Raw genomic sequence first — 15,879 nt, 5'->3', positions numbered from 1 at the left:
GTATGCAGCTGATTATGGGCCAACCTAGGGCCTGGGAACTAGCCATGCCAGCCACTGAAAATGCCCAGGCCAGGACTCAGATTTTGCTCTCTGACATTTATCTTTTCTGCTCTGGACCCAGCACAGTGTGTTGAGTAGACAGACCAAACCTGAACCTTTGGCCTCAGGCCTACAAACCATTTTGGGTGGGAAAATGGCAATTTGTAGCCCCTCCAGGAATCTCTTCCTGACTCCAGAGTGGTGGAGACTAGTTTTTTTGTTTTTTTTTTGGTGGCACTGGGAATTGAACCCAAGGCCTTGCTCATGCTAGGCAAGTGCTCTACTGGCTGAGTTACATCCCTATCCCTATTGGCTTGATTTTTCCGACAGGATCTCACAGAGCAAAGGAAAGAAGGGTGCTTCTTCAACTCTTGGGACCTAGAGGGAGGACCCTTCCCACTGTCATGTTCTCTGCCTCTTCCCACTCAATGGTGCCCAGGCCTGGCATCTTCTCTGAGGCTTCCAAGGGTAGACTGCAGCATCCTCTCCTTGCTGACCAGCAGCAGCTAGCTGCACAGGCACCCTTGAGGGGTGGGGTCTCTGGAGTGGGCTTCCTTCCCTGCCAGGCCAAGCCCTGCTGAGTGTGGCTGCACTCACCAATGGTTTCACAGCTTTTGTGAGCATAAAGGAGGGCCATAATGGAGCAAAGGGATGTGTCTGGGTGATTCCGGATGCTCTCCAGGTCACTGATGGCATCCTGGATGCGCTCTACAAAGAGAGACCACATGATTATGCCTGAGAGGCAGGAGACTCTGGCAGATGCCCAGAATCCCTATCAGGGCTGACCGACCCATGGCTTAGCACCACCTGCCTTTACTTGGAATTTGAAGACTAACTGGTCTGAAAGGTCCCTGGTGGCCTGAGTTCCCTGGTGACTGGTCCAGGCTGCCAGGGGCAGGAAGGTCTTGGAGCTGAAAGGTGGCCTGCAAGCACTTGTGCAGGATACCTGCAAGGCTGGGACTATTGGCTGGGGGTCAGTTCTAAGGAAGGACCTCAAGCAGGGCATTCTCCGCTAGCTGCTCAAGACTACCAATTACATTTATCCCTTATGTTTCCTGACACTGGCAGCTCTACCAGGCCTCAGCCAGACCACCTCCAGAATATCGGTGAATTGCTTCTAGGCCTTTTGGCTAAGTGCAGAGTGTCAGCAAAGTCAGCACTGCTCCTGCCTGTGCTCACCCACACCTGCCACTTCCTCCTTCTTTTCCTGCACAACTGGCTCTCAGTTTCCAAGCCTAGAATTAGATCAATAGTCATACACTTGTCTCTCCAACCACGCATTTTGCAGATAGGGAAACTGGGATGCACAGCAGGATAGTGAGCCCTTTGAGGTCTCAAGGGTCAACTAGATATGGATTATATATGCTTTTGTGGATTAACCTGGAAAACTCAGTCTTACAGTCAGTGAAAGACTGTTTCCATGGAAACATAACTAGGATATAAGTAGGCATCCAGGTGTTGGCCATAGTGATGGAGCTGGGCTAGTGCCTGGCATCAGAATGCCAACATTGCTAAGACCTTACCTTCTCTGAGGACTCCATAGGCTTTAAAGAAATGCAACACGGGGTCATTGCTGAATTTCTCCAGGCCCGCAACTGCAGCCTGCTGCACATGGTGGAAGTACTTTTCCTGGCTATAGTAAATGATACCAGCCTGTGAGGAGGAAGACACAGTTGCACTAGCTCCGGCTCCTTTTCTCTGTTCTGACCCATATGTGATGAGACTGGTTCCCTTCCCTATCCCCTACTTTCTCTTAGTCTACATAGGGAAGAGAGAGGGAACATGCAGGCCTCCTTCAGTCCCTGAGCGTAGCTCCATGCAGTTCGCCTAGGAAGGAGTTTTCCAGTGTTCGGATATTACCAATAGATTCTTGTTAAAATATGATGTGTAACTCAATTCAGGCTTTTTTTCTGAGAGAGTAATAAAGGAGAAAGAATGGACCAATATTAAGGAAAAACTATACCAATAGTTATAGTTACAAGTTAAGGGCTTTGTAGCCATTATCTTACGCATAATCCTATCTATATCTTCCACAGTTAAGAGCTAAGTCTCACTTCCCCTAAGGTCTATGTGTGCTGGGGTTGGGTCCAAGTGTGGCTGGATTGTAAGCGCCTGGGGGGCCATATGAAAGAACCCAGACATCATCCTAAGGGTAATAAATAGGAAGCAGTTGGAATGGTTTTAAGTAGGAGAGAGATGTATTAAGATGTATGTTTTTGTAAAAACTACACTAGCTGCTGTGTGTGGTGGTAGTGCACACTGCTTGTGAAGACAACTAAAGCAGGAGGGAGCCTGTTGCAGTTGTTCAGATGAGAGACCGTGGTGGCCCTGGGCTAAGAGATGAATAAAAAAAGTGGGTGAACCCTGGGCACATTTAGGAGTTGACATTTCTTATTGATGAAAGTACTAAGAGACAGGTATAGGGAATATGTATTAATTAACGCTGGCGATCAAATGGTGGTGGCATCTACTGAGATGAGAGATGCAGAAGAGGTGCAGGCAAGGGTAGGGGGTGGAGAGGGTTAAGTAGAAGAGATGACAAAACAGTGGAGATGGAATGATTTGGTTTGGGGTGCTAAAGGGACAGGACCCTGATGGTGAGTGCTAACTTGGGGCTCAGGGTGCATAGAGGGCACTAGTGTCAAGGCACTCTCCAGGGACAGTGAGGCAAGATAGGGCAGGGACTCCTGAGGAGGCTAGGGACAGAGAAGGGAGGCCAAAGAGGTGGCTCGCGAGTAGAGGGCCGGGGTCACCCGGCCGGAATTGTCGGGCAGCAGTCGGGCCACGCACCATAAGAGAAGAATCATTGCTGCTCATCTCCGGCCACTCGCGGCGGCGAGTCCGGCTCTGGTAGGGCGGTGCAGAGCTGGATTCCAGGGTCAGGGTCCTGGGCACGCCTCTCCTGGCTGGAAGTCCAAGGCACGAGCGTCCTTGGAAACCGGGCAGCCAGCCGGTTGCTAAGAGCGGCGGCGTAGGGAGTGGACGGAGCACGGCGCACCACGTGACAAGGCACTGGTAGTTGAGCTTCGAGAAAGTGAATCCGCGCTGGGGCTCCCCGGCTGCCTGCGGGTCAGCGTTGGTGGTGGACGTGGGCGCCGAGCGGGGCAGCGGTCATGGGCCTGGGCTCCAGCGCCCAGCAGCCTGCTGGCGGCGCCGAGGGCTTCCACCTGCACGGGGTGAGTCGGTCCCGGGGCGCTGGTGATCTTGGAAGCGCGCCTGTAGCGACGCGTCCGCGCGTTTGGTCACCTTTCGGTTGGCGGCTACCGCTGGGTCCCCGCCCGAGCTTTGCAGCTGTGGGCTGCCAGCCTCTTGAGAGAAGTGGCATCGCCGGACTCCAGGCCTCGACGCTTCTGCCGTCGCCATGGGGCTCGGCGCCCGCCCCAAATGCCAGCTGTGCAGGAAATGGGGGCGTTCCGTGTGGCGCTACCCGGAGTGGCGTTCTTCCGGGTGAAGAACGCGCCGGCTCCTCGCAGAACTCTCTGGTGCCCTCAGGGCACATTGGTGATGACCTCTGTGTGCTGTGCTCCGTGCGGAGTTGGGGACAGCCAGCAGCTCCAAGGACCGAGTGGTCCCCTGCATCGATCTTGCCGTTAAGACTTGCCTGTCGCATTGTCAGGAGGGGTATGGGGGCGGGGCGAGGACCAGTAGAACTAGCCAGGGAAGTGGGGTGCCGGAGGCCAGGAGAATGCCACCGAAGCCCAGGAGAGCGTTTGCAGCTTGGGGAAGCGCCCCAGTGGTGAAACCCTGTGGAAAGGCGGGTCGGTGAGGCAGGGACTGAGGATGGGCTTTAGGTGCCAGGAAGTCTGGACGAATGGGCTTTACGTGCCCCTGCAAGAAAGTCCGGACGAGCAGGCTGCAGGACAGTGGAGATTGAGAGGAGTTCCTAGCCTGACTGTGGAGGTGGGGAGAAGAGCCTGCAGCCAAATGGGCTCTAATGTAGGTGAGAGAAGCAAGAGAGCATTTGGCCCTGGAGTGCACCTAGTTAAGATCCCCTGCCCGGGTTCAGATTCCCACCCCTGCACACTTAACCTTGTGTGAAGCGATGGATGTAGAGATGGGTGTAGACAGACAAGTTTGCTCCTTTGGTGCCTGGCTGTTGAGTGGTCTCTGCTTTGAAGGAAGGCTCTGTAAGCAGGTGTCACATGGGAGGGGTTTTCTAACAGGAAAGCCAGGCCTTTTTTGACTACCCAGCATTGATGGGATTTGTGCTTGGGGATGGCCTTTCTTATGGGGAGGCACAGAGGCAGACAGTGGAATTCATCCAGCCAGGATAGTCTTGGAACAGGTTTGATGAATAAAAAGGAATTCAGGATGTAGGCAACCAGGGAAGCCATGGGGTGATGGTAGGAGTGCAGACAGGAGGACCTAGTGGAGAGGGACAAGATTAAGAGGCTAAAGGATTAGAAGTCATCCTCCACATATTTGTGAGCACTTAATCTGGCAGGCAGAGTTCTAGGCAGCAGAGATAAACCTGTGAACAGAATAGACAATGTCTGTAATCCATTCTTGTGTGCTTGCATTTGGATGTCAGTTGGGAGAGAAGGAAGATCATAGGAAACAAATATGGTAGGTGGTAACCTGCTAAAGCAGGTTAAGGGAAAAAGAGAGATGGGTTGGTGCCATTTTCTAGAGTGGTCAGGAAAGGCCTCTGATCAAGTGATTTTTGGACAGATGTCTCAGCCAGAAGGGCAGACAGTATACACATGGAGGAGAGAGTATTCCAGTTAGAAGGCCCAGCAAAGGTGGGTCGTGCTTGTGTGTCTGAGGAAGTGTGAGGAGGCAAAGACAGCATTTTGGAAAGTGTGGCCAGTATCAGGAGGAAGTCAGGCTGTGTAGGACCCTGCTACTGTCCTGAAGGTTCAGGATTTTATTCTGAGATGTGGGGCCTTTGGTAGGTTTTATGTGGGGAGGTAACATGATCTGCTTATATTTTTAAAACTTGAAAGAACAAGTGTGCTCCATTCTATAAATACTGGCATTCCCACCACGTGCCAGGCCTGTTGGCAATGTCCCTTGCCCTCAGTAAGCATATGGTAAGGAAGGATTCACAAGGAAATGGCTGTTATATGGCAGTGGTTAGGGGAGGACTGTGGGTTGGATTTCCTAGGGACTGAGCCCCTTTTCTCATTTTAACTTGGGTTTAGTAAAAGAGTTGAATGGATAAAGCAGGTGAAGTGGTACTGTCCTTGCCACTGGCCAGCCAGCGCTGGGTGACTTTGTAGGCTGACATCACTGTTTGTTCCATGAGGTTCACTGGTGGGGAAAAAGAGGATGGGGTGTTATGAAAAGCAGCACACATTGTGGGGCTAAATGGTGTGGGGCATGCTGGGAGTCTCCAGGGAGAACTGGATGGAGGGGTGGTGGGTTTTGCAGGAAGAGGGTGCAGTGGATGGCGGTAGAGATGATTTCAGCTGTGGAGCCCAGTGAACAATGACAAAGCCTGGGGTGAGGGAAATGAAGTTTAGCAGACAGAGGGCAGGCCCACAGGAGAGGATGGGTGGATGTACTGGGTGGGCTAGGGGAGCACCAGCCCTGGGGACTGGGGGCCTGAGTGTCAGCCCTCATCTAGGGTGGCTGACATAGTGTTGAGGAGGGGTAGAATGGCCTTGGGTATGGCCTTTCCTGAGCGGAGGTGGGGTGTTTTGCAAGTGACCCTGCTCAGGGAGAAGCACCCTCCAAAGTAGCCCTGTCCTTTGGTTTTCAGAAGCCCCTGAAGAGATAGAGGGCAGGCTCAGCTCTCCTGAAGCAGGGCCTAGGAACAGATTGCCCTCTGGGTTGGGGCAGCTAAGGTTGCCGGGCCCATGTTGGAAGCGATGGCAGCTTCTGGAGGTAATAAGTAGAGATGCAGTTGTTGCTGCCAGAAGACAGTCCTGATTCCAGGGGCAAACTGGCCTTATCCCAGAGGCTCAGCAGTTTGTTCTCAGCAGGCTGTCTGAGACCTCTCTTTCAACTTGGGGAATCCAAGACTGGAGGGGTTGGAGAGCACAGAAGGCCTCAAGAACCCGAGACCACAAGAGTCCTGTGCCTCTCAGGACACAGAGGCCTGGCTGTTATCTGACCCTAAGAGGTCATCAGTGTCCACGAAGGCCTAAGTATGGGCCTACCATTAGGGTCCAGGACCTGGGGACAAAGGCCATGTTGTGTGAACTTGGACCTGCAAGGCCTGGTTGTATTTTAGAAATATATTGAGCTGGAGAGTCCAGAGAGGAATTCGGAGCAACCTGGCCTGGGAATGGCTCATGAAGGAGGTTTCCTGCATAGCTGGTCTGTGAGGCTACTGGGGAGGCTCATCAGGCCCAGTCCTGCCCCTGTGGTGTGCTTTCCTTCCCAGCATTCTTCAGTGGCCCTCAGTTATCTGCTGGATTGAGTCAAGGCCAGGCCTTTCAAGATCTGGTCACAGGCTGCCTTTCCCACTCCCCCTTTCTGGGCACAGCCCTGGATGTATTTCTCCTGCCTGCTTTCCTTGAGCATTGGGGCCCCTTGTCCATGTCTGAACTTTTCTAATGACACACTCTGGCTTTCCGGCCAGTCCAACCCAGCCCTCTGGGGCAGCATTTCCCATAGGCCTGGGCCAGCTTATCTCCATGTGCCTCCTGGTAACCCCCAAAGGCAGCCTTGGGCTGTGAGGCATCTCTGGAAGCATTTGTGGATGATGATCAGGAAAAGACCCATTTTCTTAAGAGGAAAGCTTGTGACCAGGAAGGTAGAGAAAGGGAAGGAGTAGACCTGGACAATGCCAAGAAGCTGTGCTCTCGAGGGCACTGGGAGTAGTGATACGCCAGGGTTGGCAGTGGTTCTGGGAACAGCGGTGGGGGCTTCTTGAGCCTGGGTTTGGTGCAGTGACTGGCCTCTGTCGTGGGACAGGTGCAGGAGAACTCGCCGGCCCAGCAGGCGGGCCTGGAGCCTTACTTTGACTTCATCATCACCATTGGGCACTCGCGGCTGGTGAGGCTCCCCCCACTGCCTCTGCTTTGTTTGTGTACTTGCATCCCTCTGTCCCTCTGGAGGCCCAGCCTGCTTCTGCTTGTGTTTTTTACCCAGGGTCACTGAGGGCAGAGGGACTCTTGAAGGTGGGCTTGAGGGTGTGGAGGGGACTGGCCAAGGGCAGTATGGAGTGGTCTGGACCCAGGAGGCTTTGTGCTTGCTTGGTTGTGTTTTTTGGCCTAGGGAGGGAGGAGGATTGGGAAGTGCTAGGTGGTGGGGGTCACAGTGGCTACAGCTCACTCTGGCACCTGGCTCTGCTGGCCACCAAGGCCCTTGTGCCATCTTAGGCCCTGACTTGTCTGAAGGGACTGACCTGGGGCTGGGGGATGAGGGCTGGGGCCTTGGTGTCAGCCCTGCTGCCCCTGCAGAACAAGGAGAATGATACGCTGAAGGCGCTGTTGAAAGCCAATGTGGAAAAGCCCGTGAAGTTGGAGGTGTTCAACATGAAGACCATGAAGGTGCGCGAGGTAGAAGTGGTGCCCAGCAACATGTGGGGCGGACAGGGCCTGCTGGGCGCCAGCGTTCGCTTCTGCAGCTTTCGCAGGGCCAGTGAGCAAGTGTGGCACGTGCTGGTGAGTACAGGGTGGGGTGCTCGGAAGGAGGTGGGACCCGGGTGGGGGCAGGCCTGTCAGGATTGAATGGGTGGGGCACGGGGCAGAGGCCAACAGCAATGGCTTATTAGGGGACTCGGTGTGAGATCTGGTGGTGTGCCAGTTCCTGAGAGGGCAGCTCGTGTTACCACCTGGACTGTGTACCCTGCTTCCTGCTAGCCATGTGACTTTGGACACTTTCTTACCTTCTGCATTTTAGTATCTTCTTTTGAAAGGTGGGGATACCATCTACTGGTGTGGTGGTTGTACTGCCAGAATGCTGCTACTGTTCTCAACCTGTCTCTCAAGACAGCATAGATAGTGATTTTTCTGGTATATTGTTATATAGCTAATCGATACATAAACAGGCCACAGTGACTGAGCTGGAATAGTGTCTGATTACAGCTACTGTGCACCTGACACCTGTGCTCATAGGTGGTCGTCCAGGTTCTCAAGTGCATAGTCCTGTGGTGTGGTGGAAGGAGAGTTCCCTGAGCTAGAAGCTGGCTCACTTGTGTTCTCCTCTATAGCTTACCAGCTCCTTGGGGGAGACTAACCAAGGTTTTCAGCCTATCTTTGCAGCCAGCCTACAGAGGTTTGCTCATGAGTAAAATGTGACTGATACAGATGTCTTTGCATTTCTCAGGATGACTGGGAGGCTGGGAGGGAGTGGTAGAGCTTTTTAAGGGAGAAAGCAATCCTGTGCCCAGCTTTGCTCACTGTCCTCGCCTCCTGCCCTCAGCCAGGGGTCTCATGTGCCTCAGCAGTCACAGCAATGCAGTTGGCACTTCCTCTGGCCAAGATGTGGTTTTCTTTCTTTAAGGTATTTCTTTACTCTTCTCCCCGACCTTATGAAACCTGTTTTGAATTGTGGAGAAATGCTGAGAATGGTTTAGTAATTCCACAGTCACACAGCTAGTAGTTGGAGCCAGGAGTTGAGGCCCAGGTCAGATTCTAGAGCCCAGTGCTGAATCATGCCATGGTGCTGCCCTCTGCTGGGCAGGCTGTAGGCCTGGGGAGGTAGGGAATTGGGGTGAAGGAGTCTGGGCTTGAGGTCCTACTTGACAAAAGAGGACAAGTATCCTACTCACTACCTGAAGAGGTTCCACCTCCTGCCTCTTCTCCCAGCTCAGTGGCGAGGCTGCTGGTTTGTGATTCTTTCTCCAGGATGTGGAACCCTCTTCACCTGCTGCTCTTGCTGGCCTGCGCCCCTACACAGACTATGTGGTTGGCTCAGACCAGATCCTCCAGGAGGTGAGAAGCCCATGGCCTGCCCCTCCCAGAGAGATGGATGGGGTGTGCAGAGATGGGTGGTGTTCCTAAGAAGCGTCTCGTTTCGAGGCTTCCAGTCCAGTGCCAGGAACAGGCCTCAGCTGCTGTGTGTTTCTCATAGTCCGAAGACTTCTTTTCTCTCATCGAGTCCCATGAGGGGAAGCCCTTGAAGCTGATGGTTTATAACTCCAAGTCTGACTCCTGCCGGGAGGTGACTGTAACTCCCAACGCAGCCTGGGGTGGAGAGGGCAGGTACTTCCTGGGGTCTGAGGGCTGCAGGGTTAGGTGGGCGGGGCCTGCCTAGTGGGCATGGACTTCCAGAATCCCCCGGAGGAGGTAGAGTACTGGGCCCTTGGCCCAGGACCTCTGAGGCTGACTTCTAGCCTGGGAGTACCCTTTCCAGCCCCTCAGGGATGGGATGGTAAAAGCAGGGAGGGCTGTGACTGTGGACAACCCCATGAATGAATATTTCTGGCCTTTGGTAGTCTAGGGTGTGGCATCGGCTATGGGTATCTACACCGGATCCCCACCCAGCCCTCCAGCCATAAGACGCCACCTGTTGTTCCAACACCTGGCACCCCACTGCCCGGCACCCCACCACCTGGTGCCCCACTTCCTCGCGCCTCGATGCCTGGCACCCCACCACCTGGCGCCCCACCACCTGGTGCCCCACCACCCGGTGCCCTGTCACCTGATGCCCCACCACCTATTGCCCCGCCACCTGGTGCCCCGCTACCTGATGCCTCACAACCTGGTGCCCCATCACCTGGGCCCACCCCTCAGGATTCTTCTGGCCTGGACCTAGGTTCCAGGCAGAATGACTACATGGAGGTATGTGTCAGCCAAGGGAAGAGGGGAGCTTATATGGGCAGAGGGGCCTGCCAGCTGGAAAAAGACTCTGGAAGCTACCCTTGGGGTGCCCCAGCAACGTCACCCTTGTGAGGCCCTTGTGCCTTTAAAGGGAGGCCCACCTATTTCTGGGACACAGTGGAGCAGATGGGCCCTGTCTGGGACAGTCAAACCACTTTTGGCCCTCCTGTCCCTTCAGGTGAGGCACTGGTTGTTGTCTACATTCATAGGTGGAAACTGGGAATTAAGAGATGGGCAGAGCCTTGCTCTGTGCCCCAGTGAGACTGTGGCATTCTGGGAGGTTTTCTGGGTGTCAGGCTGAGTCTGCAGGGCAGTGTTAGCCCTGCCGTCGTGGTTAAAGAGTGGGTTGAGGGCACCTTGGGCAATGGGGTTTGTGCCAGGGGGTATGCTGGGATGTTCCTTCAGTTGTACCTGAATTCAAGGAAGACCCTCACTCCCTCTGGTCACCGAGGGTGCCCCCAAGTAGCAGGGGGAATATGTTAGAGCCAGGTAGATACCTGGGGCTCAAGGATGTGGATAGAGTGCTCCGTCTATGTGGATATGGCAGGGGAGGCCAGGCCATGGCCCTCTGGCCTGACTTCACATTACTTGTAGGGGAAAGGGCAGATGACCAAGACCATTTCCTTCCTTAAGGCACAAGTTTGCACACAGCAAGGGTGGGCTGGTATCTAGGCTGGATTGTGAAATCCACCTCAGGTCACTGTCCTGATGGCCCCCTTCCTGTTCCTTCTTCCTTGGTGCCCCTAGGCCATGCTACAAGTACCTGGCTCCCTCATGGATGGACAGCTCCCCAGGTCTGGAAGTCCCAGCCACAGTGCTCCAGACTTTGGGGGACTTCCACATTCCATGGAGATTTCTCTTCAGCCTCCACCTCCAGTGCAGCGAGTCATGGATCCAGGTACTGGGCAGGCCCGGAGGGGAGGCTAAGGAACCTGCAACTCCTGGTGCGAAGTGGGCCCCGGCTTGCAGCAGTGCCAAAAACATTCCCTAGGGCCTGTTGTCCCTTCATACCTCACAAGTGCCAAGACTGTTGCAGGCCATCTAATCCATTGCATGGGTGGAGTCTAGTTCAGAGAAGAGAGATGGCCTACTTCAGGTCACACAGAAAATTGGAGACAGGGCAGGGTCTGGGCTGCCCCCATGGTCTGAGCTAACACTGAGCTAACCCCATGATACCCAGCCCCTAAGCCCTTTCCCTCAGAAAAACCCAGTGGAACCTTCTTGGGGTTGATTGGATGGCACCACCAGGGAATGAGGACGTTATAGTCTCCAGCTAGGCCAGGAATAGATATCCCAGGCACTGGGCAGGGTGAGCCCAGGGTACTGGCTTTCCAGCAGTCAGGGTTTTGTGTTGTGTTCCCTCCTCAGGTTTCCTGGATGTGTCAGGCATTTCCCTCCTGGATGGTAGCAATGCCAGTGTGTGGCCCAGCCTGTCCTCCTCCACAGCGCTGACTACCATAGCCAACTCAAATGTAGGACCAGAGGATGTTGGTTCCAGCAGCAATTCTCATGAGCGGGGTGGTAAGTAACTTTCCCTTCTGAAGCCCTCTGGGAAGGACCCCAGGTTGCTGGTAGTCTGTCCTAAATTCCTCAGCTGGGTTAGTTAGAGGCTGCCCCTTGGGTTGAGTACAGCCATATGGGAATTCATAAACTTTATCTCCTATCCCCCATTAAAGCCTGAAGAGGTGGGGGATTGGGCATCATAGTTACTGGCCCCAGTACCGTGGTCGTAGGTCCTGGCTTCTCCTCAGCCCAATCCTTGTGTTTCAGGTGAGGCCACATGGTCTGGGTCAGAGTTTGAAGTCTCCTTCCTGGATAGTCCGGGTGTCCAGGCCCAGCCAGACCACCTGCCTCAGCTGACTCTTCCCGACAGCCTCACCTCTGCAGCCTCGCCAGAAGATGGGCTGTCTGCTGAGCTGCTAGAAGCTCAGGCTGAGGAGGAGCCTGCAGTCCCAGAGAGCGCAGACTTCAGGGCAGAGGCTGAGAAGCCAGCCAGCCAGGCCCAGATATCTTCCCCAGAATTACAACCAGGGCTGTGATAAGGTCTCTGATGATATTTCATGAGGTCCAGATGTGGGCAAGCAGCCCAGCTCCATGCCTGACCCTAGCCTTGTGTGTTCCACTTTCTAGGCTGCAGTTCCAAGTGATGTGCAGGGACCTCTGTTGGCAGGGTTTTGTGTCTTCTTTGAGCCTCCTTGGGGTCTTTAGGAGATGACCTTGAAGCACTTACACTGTCTGATGGTCCTGGCTTGGAAACTTTCAAGCAAATACTTTTGGGGTGTTAGAGGGCTGGGAGCAACACTCCAGCTTAATGTTTTCCAGGAGCTGTGATGGTAAAGGAGGGGATTCTTTGCTGCTTTGGAGGGACATGAAAGCTGACTCGGTAGTGAGAGAACGCCATGCACCCTCAGGACCAGTGCCTGTTGGTCACTCAGGTTACCCAGGAGGCAGCAGGGTCTAGACATGTTCCAGTATGAGGTCAGGTGAGGGAGGAAGGGGTTGTTTCAGGTGTTGCCTGATGCTTTGTAGGGCTTGCCTTGATCCTGCCTGCACAGCCTGGCTAGCCCATCTGTACTGAAAGGGACCCAAGCCCAGGACTCCACCCTGCCAGTCACAATCACTGATGACTCCCTCATGTGCCCTCATGCACTACAGTGCAACATTTGGCTCAGGCTGGCTGGTGTGCCCCACCGCTGGAGGAAAGAGGCAGTGCACTTGCCTCTCTTTTAGTGAGGGTTTGAATATTCTAGGCTCTTCCGCAGAGACCCAGCTATACCTGCACCACATTTGTTCTTCCCCAGGGCCTGCATGCCACACATCTAGTATTCTAGTGGCAACTCCTGTCGGCTCCCAGACTTACGCAATGATCTCTGATATTCAAAGCATCCAGCCCCAATGATGAATAAAAGTTGCAAATTAAGCTCACTGTCCTATGTAAACTCTCAGTCAGTCCACCTCACTAGGTCTCTTCAACACCTAAAGCTCCATCCCAAGAGTCAATCAGGGGCCTAGAAAGGCCCTTCTGTCCTTTTCTGTAGTATGTGGGAACAGTTTTCTCCACCCCCTGGTGCCTTTGTAGGCTAAGACTAGGTTAGGTCTACCCTGCTCAGCTCCTGCAGAAGGGGATGGCTCTATCCAGGGATAGCCCCTCATCAACTGAAATCCTCTGATGCTTTGACCCAAGGCCCTCACTCCCGACGCTGATTACTTCCTTGACAATTACCGTGAAAGCTGCCTATGGCCTTGTCTTCTAGCCTTTATCTCGTTTCTAGAGTTTCTCTCTTGCAGTTCCATTTGTATAATGTGTGTAGGATGGTGAACACAGGAAATTCAGTTCTGTCAGGCCTACGGGACAAGGACTGGGGAGCATAGACCAAATTATATGGAGGAACTAGGGCCCCAAATTAGCAAAAGTTTCAAGCACTGTGACTACATTTAAAGCCAACCCTTGTCAAGCCTACCAGAGCAGCTGATAAGTCTGCAGAACAGTGAGGCATTGTGTCCTGGACTGTCTGGGAGCCCAGTGTCAGTCTGTAGGAATGCAGGAAGTAGAACAGAACCGCCACAGGACTGTCCCGGGGCCAGCTTTCCTTAGCTCTGTAGCCTGGCAGTCTGACCCACAGTTGCTCTCACTGGAAGGTTATAGCTCCTCCTCCCCTCTCCTTTCTCTTCCCGTCTAAACTGGGGGATAAAATGGTATCAGTGCTAATGATTTCCAGGGTGAACATGAAACCAGAAGTTTCCTTCTCTGTAATTTGCTATGAAGGAAAACGCAAGTGAAAAAAATAAATATGTACTACACCTTGAAATATTTTAACTAAAGCTTTTATTCTATACAACTGTGAAATACAGATTTTTTACCCTTTTGGCATTGCAGACTGTCAGATTTTCTGGAAACTGTATTACTGGTAAGACTGGAGGGGAAAAACAAAAATATAACCATGCTGGGGGTCAGATCTACAACAGAGGGGACACAGCCACCCAAGGCTCAGCACACGGGGCAAAATGACCCAGCAAAACACAGTCCTTTAGCTCAAAGGCCCCTTGTGCAAACACAGCTGAGGGCTGGTAAATGAATTTTTTTTTTTTTTTTTGCTATTAGTTCACAACTATTGCTAAAAAATGTGCACCAAAAGCGCACTATTGTATCCAACAGATAGAAAGGATTTTAAAAAAAAGAATCTGGTTGCTCTGAGGAAAGGATAAAGACCACCTCAGCTCCTTGTAAATGTGGCTGTGTCTCTGCTCACTTCTTCAAGGTGCAAGAGGTACACTTTCCAGAGTTAGCTGACCAGCAGTGAGGGAACCCTGTCTCTGCAGTTGTGCGGATCAGAATATCTCAAATTGTAAGGTATGGACCTGGGTCCATAATCTGCCCCTAACTGAACCTGTGAAGATGTAGAAAAGAAAAACCCTTCCTCAGCCTCCTCCCCAGTCCCTGCTACTGTGGGGACAGGCCACACACAAGCTGGGGAGGCAACTGGACTGGAATAAACTGCCCTCTGAAGGCACTTGTGCTTCTGGCTTCATACAAGGAGGCTAGTCTTATGTAGTTTTATGGGGGTGGACCATTGATCTATGCTGAATACAAATGACCTTGGGAAGAATCCAAAGTATTTTCTGCCAAAAGTTGAAGTGTTTATCCCCAATAAGTTATATTCTGTACAAGATCCAAATGATTCTATGAAAGCTTTAGATTGTTAGAAAGAACAGTGAAAAGAAGATCTGGATACAGGTACAACAACAAAACCTGCATATAAAACTTTGGAAAAACAAATATGTATACTTTCCAGATATGCATATCAAACTAACTCACTATGATATCCCTTTACTGTGACATCATAAATTTTAGGTAGCATCTGAATGAAATTAAAATTTCATCACGGTCTTGTTTTGATGGTGTCAAGCTGTTCACCCAGAGCAGGAAGCTATGGTCTCAGTTGCTTTGCCCATGAATAAAGCTGCACGCTGGAGGAAGGTGCGAACAGTCGCGCCTCCCAGGGGCTGCTGCCAGCCAGGGCATCCTTGGGTTGCGTTAATTCCAGCACCTGGAACTTCAACAGCTCTACTACAAGAACACATCTGAGATGCAATATTAAAAATGAGCCCAACATCAGTTATTTATTATGAAGTGGGCTGGCTCTCGAATTGTGCAACAGCAAATTCCCATTAAAAATAACTTTCAAACGGTGAAAACAATTAGATTTTCTTTCTATGACAAACTTGGAAAAAGCCTTCATAGGTACTGCATGAATGGAATGTACTCTTAGAAAAGCTACAGAGCTTGTGGGTTTGAAATTGAAACACAGTTAACAGATGTGGCCCTACGGATGTTCTATAACAAGTGCTAACAGACAAAGATAAGGTCCCTTGAAAGAAAAAGAGGAAGCAAAGTCTGCACTGGCCTGTCATCAGTTCTCAGGACAGAGTCTGCCTGGGGCTCTTCTGCTCTCGCACTCTGCTTCCCTGGGGGCAGCTTAATCTACACTTAGAGACTGGTTTCTATATTACATCTCAATTAGTCACTTCAATTGAAAGATAATCTCGGTCCATACCAAATTGGCCATTAGAAGTCTTGCTCCCATTGGGGATCAGTGGGCTTCCTAGGACTACTCTTGGGGCCATAGAGGAAGGTAGTAAATGAATACCCAGGAGCATAGGCCCACCCTTCACGTGGACTTCTGACGGTAATGGAGGGTGAGATCACCACCACTTTTCCATATGAAGTGTTTCACTGTTCGAAGGTCCATATTTGGATCCAAAACCTGAATAGCAAAAAATATATTAAAAGTCTCTAATATCTAAAACCTTCATCCTTTACTGAGGACTTGCTACCAGAGGGCACAGCTTGTTTACTCCTACCCCATGCCTAGTGGCCTCGCCTGTTGGTACAGCTTTCATGCATGCAGCTGGGAACCTAGGCACAGATGTGTATCTTTTGTAACTCAGCCCTTCCCCTGAAGAAGTACCTTCAGTGCATCTTGATTTAAAACAGTACCACCATTTCTCCATCCACCTCCACTGCACATCTTAACTAACACAACAGATGTTGCTCTGCAAATCAAGACAACTTTGTTTTTTGCTCATAAGAAAAAAAGCTATTCGCATATTCACATTTGTCTAC

General features: G+C 52.1%; 3 protein-coding genes across 13 annotated transcripts in view; 1 reads left to right on the top strand and 2 right to left on the bottom strand.

Annotated features, from left to right (window-relative positions):
• The window catches only part of Ttc21a (tetratricopeptide repeat domain 21A), a 35,648-nt gene extending 32,572 nt beyond the window's left edge, over positions 1-3,076 (bottom strand). For 2 of the 3 annotated variants that reach the window (XM_046437568.2, XM_046437570.2), the window contains exons 1-3: positions 2,830-3,076; positions 1,563-1,692; positions 637-747 (exon numbers count right to left, since the gene is read on the bottom strand). In XM_046437568.2, the coding sequence (XP_046293524.1) occupies positions 637-747; positions 1,563-1,692; positions 2,830-2,856 (268 nt within the window). In that variant the 5' untranslated portion in view covers positions 2,857-3,076. The remainder of the gene's footprint in view (positions 1-636; positions 748-1,562; positions 1,693-2,829) is intronic. The other variant, XM_046437569.2, reaches the window with a different exon arrangement.
• A 12-nt stretch (positions 3,077-3,088) lies between these two features.
• Positions 3,089-13,626, top strand: Gorasp1 (golgi reassembly stacking protein 1). Of its 6 annotated transcripts, XM_058576751.1 has the most exons (10): positions 3,089-3,215; positions 6,904-6,984; positions 7,392-7,595; positions 8,781-8,867; positions 9,007-9,137; positions 9,371-9,576; positions 9,607-9,716; positions 10,503-10,653; positions 11,124-11,276; positions 11,526-13,626. In XM_058576751.1, the coding sequence occupies exons 1-10, from the start codon at positions 3,153-3,155 to the stop codon at positions 11,792-11,794; spliced, it is 1,455 nt and encodes a 484-aa protein (XP_058432734.1). In that variant the 5' UTR covers positions 3,089-3,152; the 3' UTR covers positions 11,795-13,626. The 6 variants fall into 6 exon arrangements, with proteins under 6 accessions (XP_058432734.1, XP_046293529.1, XP_046293534.1 ...); XM_046437573.2 differs by having other exon boundaries at positions 9,371-9,716; XM_046437578.2 differs by lacking the exon at positions 3,089-3,215 and adding an exon at positions 3,411-3,628 and having other exon boundaries at positions 9,371-9,716.
• Positions 13,565-15,879, bottom strand: part of Wdr48 (WD repeat domain 48) — a 44,395-nt gene continuing 42,080 nt past the window's right edge. For all 4 annotated transcript variants that reach the window (XM_058576749.1, XM_046437571.2, XM_046437572.2 and 1 more), the window contains one exon: positions 13,565-15,520. In XM_058576749.1, coding sequence (XP_058432732.1) covers positions 15,425-15,520 — 96 coding nt within the window. In that variant the 3' untranslated portion in view covers positions 13,565-15,424. The remainder of the gene's footprint in view (positions 15,521-15,879) is intronic.

The sequence above is a fragment of the Marmota monax genome, unplaced genomic scaffold (assembly GCF_021218885.2).
Source record: "Marmota monax isolate L192 unplaced genomic scaffold, Marmota_monax_Labrador192_F-V1.1 WCK01_AAM20220418_F8-fsc00021, whole genome shotgun sequence".
NCBI lineage: Eukaryota > Metazoa > Chordata > Mammalia > Rodentia > Sciuridae > Marmota > Marmota monax.
Note: the sequence above shows the minus strand (reverse complement) of the source record. Positions and strands in the feature narration are given on the sequence as shown.